Source organism: Frankliniella occidentalis, unplaced genomic scaffold, assembly GCF_000697945.3.
Source record: "Frankliniella occidentalis isolate FOCC.00 unplaced genomic scaffold, Focc_3.1 Scaffold9, whole genome shotgun sequence".
NCBI classification, from domain to species: Eukaryota; Metazoa; Arthropoda; class Insecta; order Thysanoptera; family Thripidae; genus Frankliniella; species Frankliniella occidentalis.
Window position 1 is genome coordinate 730,936 of NW_026267139.1, and position 6,790 is coordinate 737,725.

At 48.9% G+C, this 6,790-nt stretch overlaps 2 protein-coding genes across 2 annotated transcripts; both read right to left on the minus strand.

The window, feature by feature from the left end:
- Window positions 1-1,566: 1,566 nt before the first annotated feature.
- On the minus strand, window positions 1,567-2,911 carry LOC113204072 (uncharacterized). Its single transcript, XM_026419073.2, has 4 exons — window positions 2,768-2,911; window positions 2,457-2,630; window positions 2,125-2,295; window positions 1,567-2,026 (listed from the first exon to the last, which is right to left on the minus strand). The coding sequence occupies exons 1-4, from the start codon at window positions 2,876-2,878 to the stop codon at window positions 1,862-1,864; spliced, it is 621 nt and encodes a 206-aa protein (XP_026274858.1). The 5' UTR covers window positions 2,879-2,911; the 3' UTR covers window positions 1,567-1,861.
- A 677-nt stretch (window positions 2,912-3,588) lies between these two features.
- On the minus strand, window positions 3,589-6,783 carry LOC127752318 (thioester-containing protein 1 allele R1-like; the record flags this gene model as incomplete). Its single annotated transcript, XM_052277272.1, has 6 exons — window positions 3,589-4,640; window positions 4,934-5,036; window positions 5,127-5,298; window positions 5,466-5,641; window positions 5,918-6,076; window positions 6,340-6,783. Coding segments are annotated over 6 exons (1,266 nt in total), but the record flags the coding sequence as incomplete, so codon positions are not given.
- Window positions 6,784-6,790: the final 7 nt, after the last annotated feature.

A 6,790-nucleotide genomic window follows, 5' to 3' on the forward strand; every position in this document is an offset into this window, starting at 1 on the left:
GTAAAAGCGGGGTGGGTACTCCCTCTTTTTCACATTCGTTGAAAAAAAATAATTTGGTCCTAAACGGCGCCTATAGTCTGTTCGGAAAAAGCTGTATGCGGCTGCTCCATGACCTGTGGTGGGCCAGTACAGTTTAACCAACTGTTTGCTATAACTATTTTTTATCTGAATCGTTAAACTACCTGAAAATTAATTTTATCCCCTTTTTGCACCGGAATCACCGTGGGTCCCTGCGGGTGGCTCGTGGGACCCCGGAGCACGGGCCATATTGCGACTTGCGAGGTATTTGCAATGGTGCGAAAGGTGTAGTAAGTAATAGTTAATTGTTTCTTGATAACTTAAGTATAAAATTCAAGCAGTAGTCACTATAGTTAAATTGTGTACACTGATAAACTAAGTGTGCAACTGCTTAACACCTGTAGGTGTGCAACTGCAATTTGGTATGTTGGGGAACCGAAATGAAAATTGAGACTAGTTGAGGCAATGTGATACCTTCATTTGAAATCGAGGTGTTAAGTTAAAAGCACAAAGGGAATAAGAAGTCAAAAAATTACAATTCATTACAATTCATAGTTAATGTGTTAATACCTTTTTATTAATTGTGTATTAAATCAGAGATTAGAAGTTACAATTTCATTACAGTTTGGCGGTGCACCATTCGATCCGTTTAATGTACACTGGAAAAACAAAGGGTGGGAGTGAGGGAGTATGGTAGAGCGTGCAGCGTCCTTACAGTCTCACTGCGAAGTTATTGATGAAGTGATACCGAGTGATACGCTGCATCTGCGTTGTTCGACGGTGACGTCCGGTGCTCGACCAGCAGCAGTAGAGAAGCAGACGACGCAGAGGGGCGAGGGGCATGGCTAACGCCGGGGGAAGCTTGTGTGTGAGTGCACGTCGCACCGCCGGGCGCACCGACCCTGGCGAGCGTCACATCGAGGTCGGCGAGGGCTTTTGTCTATTTGCTGCGATATCTGCTCCAAATGAACGGTGCTGAAAAGCACGCGATACCAGTGGGTAAGGCCCTGTGTTTTTGTTGCCCTGCCCTACTCGCAGTCGCTTTTTTTCGCGATTTTGAGCCATTTTGGATGGGTATAGTGTTGTCAGGGTGCCTGCGGTGCTGATAATTCCATACTTTTCTTGGTGAAACCATTCGCAGATAATGACACGAGTGGCGTCCCTCCCATAACGCTTTGCAGGCGATCCCCTCGGCGGTCACCAGGCCGCGATGGCCTGCCTAAAGGGCTCGCCAACAAGTGCAACCGAGATGAACACTTACAAGTGCACAACTACGGTTGCCAACCCAACAGCCCGCCTAGACTTTTTTTAGACAGTCCCCAATGTTGAGATAGCAGTTGGCAACCATGCACATTCAGATCCACATTCACTTGTTAAAGTCTATAAATATTCCCGTGATTAAAATAAACGTCAGTCTTCAGTGGAAACCCAAAGAGTCATTATTTTACAAGTCTTTTAATCAGTGAACATCAAAGATACAACACCCAAGACTGCCCCTTCCAAAAGGAATAAACGTGCGCCCCCCCCCCCCCTCACTTCTCCCTTAGTTTTAGTTTTTCATTTTTTTTAGTTCTGTTTTTCTCTTTTGACCTGTGAATTAATTTTTGCTGTGATGATTTGCGATCCCTTTTCCCTTCAGAATTGTTTGTTTAAGAAGCTCGTACACCGATTTCGTGAGTGAGGTACCCCTTCGTTGTCCCAAGCATCACCACGTCGCTTGAAGCCATTCCAAGGACTCAGTGTTGCTGCAGCCAATGCCCCAGAGCGAGCCGCGGGCTGAGCCCAGTGAAATTCTATGAAAGAGTTAGAAGCTAAAGTCAGAGCACGTCCGTTTAATGGTTCGCTACGATTTAGGCACGGTTTTCACGAAAATTAAGAGGCAAGCCACTGCGTTCTGCGTGGATTCCTTAACCAGACGGGTGCTGATTCTCCAAGTGCCGTAGAAAAATACAGGAACCTTTTTAAAAGAAGAAAATTCAGATGAAATATTCTTGATTTCATAGTATCCCTGAAAACGAAAGTATTGCGATTACGATTGCTCGGAATCGACCGGAATAGTCGAAATTGACGTGTGTTACTCTGGTGCTGGTGCTGAGTTTTACTTACTGGAGCGAAGGGGCAGTCTCGGTTCGGGTCGTCGAATGTGGCGATCATTAATCTGCGCCAGAAATCAGGGTCATGAGATGAAACAACTTTGCAGAAGGGACCCGGCCTCATCACGTATGCGTTCTCTTTCCATCCGCCGCGAGAACTCCACGAGGCCCAGTTCATATCAAGCTGCAGAAGAACACGAGCTCCAGTCAAGAACTTCGAGTGTAACGCGCTCAATGGTATGTGAAGGAAGACTCCAACTGTCAATTTGTATCGTACTCGGTATAGTCAGGGTTTGGAGATATAACATCTCTCGCCGAAGTCGTGTGAAATGTGAGGAATCTTACATTATACGAGTCGTCGAAAGTGAAGAGGGTCGTCACGTTGATCCAGTAGTACGGGAGGTCGGTATTCTTGCGGCCGTGATAGGCACGCCAGTATATATCCTTGTACAGAGGACCGGCATCGCCAGTGCTGACCGGACAGGCTTCGAAGTGGTCGATGACGAGTCGGAACGGGCCCTGGTGAGACAGATTACAATCATCTTAGGTTTTAATTTTACATCGTTGAATTATTTTCCTGTAACCCTTGAAAGAATTTCTCACGGCATGGGTCAATACTTTTCTGAGTGTAGTGTCTTACTCTTCAGAACACTCACTGCGAGGTTATTGATGAAGTGCGACGCTGCTATCGCGGTGCTCGTCGTTCTGTACTCGACGAGCAGCAGCAGCAGCAGCAGGGCCATGCAGACGACGCCGAGGTGGGTCATGGTGAATGCTTGCAATGCTCCGGACTGCACACGCTGCGTCACAACGAGATAATGAGTTAGGGCTGCCATTGTTTAACCAGCCTCGCGCTGAATGAGAGCCGAAGCACGCGATGCGATACTTTAACTTCGATGGTTACAACAACGACGTCAGAGCTTCGCCTATATAGGCAACCCCGCCGGACACTTACCATGCCCTGCGGGTTTGCCTACCAGGGGTACTTCCCGCAGGTGCGAGGCCGACCTGCGGGCCAACTAGAGGTAGGCGCCCCCCGTAAAGAGCCAGAGTGGTAAACAACTAACAATTTTCATGCACACCACCATATGAAACTTCAAAAATAACTACTTCATTTTATTTTCAAAATACTCTGAAAACTTAACAGTGACCATTGTACACTGATTAATCTGTGCGCGTGCATGCACACTGATTAATCAGTGTACATAGCATGTACAGTGAGCATTACATGCTCGAGTTTTCGTATTTTGCTTCTCATTTCTCCCAGACGCCAAATTTAAGTTGCGAAAAATTTTGGGCCAAATTGTGCACACCTTGTGGCATAAGGATTGAGTGTGTGTTGTGTGTTTGTAATGTTATGTTAAGGATTTTTAAATAAATAATCGCTAGAGAGGAGCATTTCAAAAACCAATATGTGGGAAAAAATCAAGTGATAATGTTTAGCACATGACGTAGGTTTTCAAAGAAGAGAACTGAGTGTTTTATTTCGGTTTTATTTTGTTTCTGACTGCTACGAATTGGAAATGAAATCACAGCCTGCTTTCAATAGTATCCTACGACGGAGCCAAGCATACACACCTTCCGCTCTGTGTGCCGGCTCAATCTCAATGCAGTTTATGTAAAAACTCTAACAATTTCCAATAGATTTGTTATACATATAGTGAATAAATTAACAGCAGTAACAATGATACGTGTTCAGTACTCGCAGTTCCTGTTAAGTTGAACATGTCTTAAATGTTATTTAATTAGGTACATTACGTTAATCATGACGTCTTAAATTAGAAACTAGGGTGGTGCTAATACTTTTAACCCCTGAATCCATTCCCTATCTCAGTCGTGGTTTAAAATAATTGAAAGTTATCTACTGCAGGGAACAAAAGGCGAGGTATATACTCATTCTACCTTCAGCATCTTCTTAAAGTATGTTAATGACCAGAATACACAATTAATTATTAGCTCCTTCATCTCTAGTTGCACAAATGCACTTCATGCGCATTAAATGCAATGCGCACGTCAATTTTCATAAAAGTAACACATTTTATACGCATTGCATATGAAATGCGTTTAACATGTGTCCCCTTTCTAGAGCGTTTTAATGCGCATCACCAAATCGGCGCTACCAGGGAATTTCATCACAACATCTTCCTCTCTCTCACTCTACCTCTCTCACACATTAAGCACTCACGCATTCACGCATTTACACGAGACTCCTTCCCACCCACCTATATACAAATAGTCACAGACTTTACTCTAGCTGCACTCCACGCAAAACACTTCCCATCCGTTGACGTGTCAACATGACTTTCCACGCTCGAGGCTAGAGCAGCCAGGCCAGGACGGCGAGGCTGGCGGCGAGGAGCGCCCCCCAGGACGCCGTCAGCGCGGCCGCGGCGCCCGGCTCCGAGGCCGAGCCGTCGTCGGTGAGCCTCTCGCCCGTGCGAGGCCCGACGGCGCACGTGGACGGGCAGTCGTCGCAGATGTCGCACAGCGTGGCCTTGCGGGGCTCGTAGAAGGCGCGCGCTCGGCGAGCTGCAAAACAAGTGAACAAGTAGTGAAAGTGGTCGAAATACCACGAGGGGTGGGAGGGGGCGGGAGAATCAGCTAAATTAGCTAATTGCATTCGCTAATATGGCCTTAGAATAGATTGTTAGCTAATAGAGCTATAACATTCACCTCAACAGTTTTCTAGCAAAAAGAGCAACAACCTGTGAAAGCTAAGAATTAGCTAAGTGAGTTAATATTTGTGATCTAAGACCATATTAGCGGATGCATTGGCTATTCTTTAGCCAACTCTCTTTGTTCGTGTAACAGTGAGAACTCACATTGGTCGTAGTAGTCGTAGAGCACGACGGGCACCGCGTGCTGTCGCGCCACTTTGTGCGTGCGGAAGGCCGAGACGGTCGGGCAGTACTCCCTCCGGACCATCTGCACACACACACACGCACACACATGAGAGCCGTTGTGGTGACGATGACAGTCAGTCGGCTATGCGGTCGTCGCCGACCCCATCCTTACCTTGTCGAAGTACAGCACGACCACGGTGTCCTGGTCCCGGGTCTCCACGCGCCGGACGTGCTGCGACTGCTCGAGGCTGGGCAGCGCGTCCCGGTCCACCGTGAAGCCCGACGGCAGGGACACCTCCATCACGGCCATGTTGCTCGCGTTGGCGACCTGGTTGGGCACGAACCTGCAAAAGAAAGGATTTTAATTTTCCAGTATTTTTTTTTTTTTTGTAAACGTAAAATTTTTCCTGACGAGTTTCATTTTTTCTTTTTATTTTCTGATAATATTTCTTTTTTCTCAATATTTTACTGTGAAATATTTCATACTTGTGCGATGCCGTGGTAGACTCACCCGGAGCAGATGGACAGCTGCAGGTGGTTGCTGTCGGAGTTCTTGTCCACCTGCGGGTCGAGGGTGAAGAGCGGCCAGGCGCCGGTCACGTTCACGTTGTAGCTGTACGACACCTGCACCAGGGCCAGGCCGCTACCCGTGGCGCTGATCTGCACCTCGCGGACCCCGCGCGGCACCTGCGGGGGGAGGAGGAGGAGGTGGACGTCGTGGATTACAGACCGATTCTTTACCCCTCCCTGTCCTTTCTTATAATGAGCCTAGGGCTGGAAGCCCTGGAAAGTTTCCGGAAAATTTATGGAAAATTTGGGAAGTTTCCGGGAAATATCCGGGAAAAATGAAAAATGTCCCAGATTTTGGAAAGTTTTCCGTTATTTTCCGTATATTTTCGGAAAGTTTTCGAAAATTTTCCGGAAAATTTTGGAAATTTTCAACCCTAAATGAGCCGCACGCACCTCTTGCTTCTGCAGGATCATGGAGTTGACCCGGTTGATGCTGATGCTGGACGTCTGGCCGCCGCCGGCGCGGTACGAGAAGGTCACCACCACGTTGGAGGGCGGCGAGGCGGTGCGCTGCAGCAGCTCCGACAGCGCCTGCATGCCGAGCACCGTGTCCTGCGGGCCGAATGAGGTAAGTCAGTAGAATACAGAGTACCACATCTGGAGTTTCATTTGGAGTACGTGGAGTACACTAGGAGTACACTAGGAGTACACTAGGAGTACACTCGGAGTACCCTCGGAGTACTCGGAGTACCCTCGGAGTACCCTCGGAGTACCCTCGGAGTACCCTCGGAGTACCCTCGGAGTACCCTCGGAGTACCCTCGGAGTACCCTCCTCGGAGTACACTCGGAGTGCATCCGATCCGATGTATGTGTACCTGCGTGGAGACGAAGCCGCCGTGGGCGTTGCGCTGCGCCAGCAGCCAGTGCAGGATGGGCATGGCGTCGGCGACGAGCCCGCGCTGCAGGTACGTGAGCAGGGCGTACGCCGTCATTTCGACGGCGAGCGAGTTGGGCCGCGTGTGCCAGGGGTTGCGCAGCTCGGATGCGGGCAGCGTCTGGTTCCACCACTTGCGGTCGCCGTCCGAGTGCGCCTTGGACTCGAGCAGGTTGAAGGCCACGTCCTTGGTCGGGTGCAGCGCCAGGTGCAGCGCGTACGTCGTCACGGCGATGGCGTACTCGTCCTCCACGCCGCCGATGTTGCGCACCAGGTAGTCGACGGCCTTGTTGATCGTGTTGCGGTACTTGGACGTGAATTGCTGTGCGAGACACGGGAGAGGCGCGAATTTGAGATACAAGCCGAATACAAAGTCGTTGGCACATTCTCAA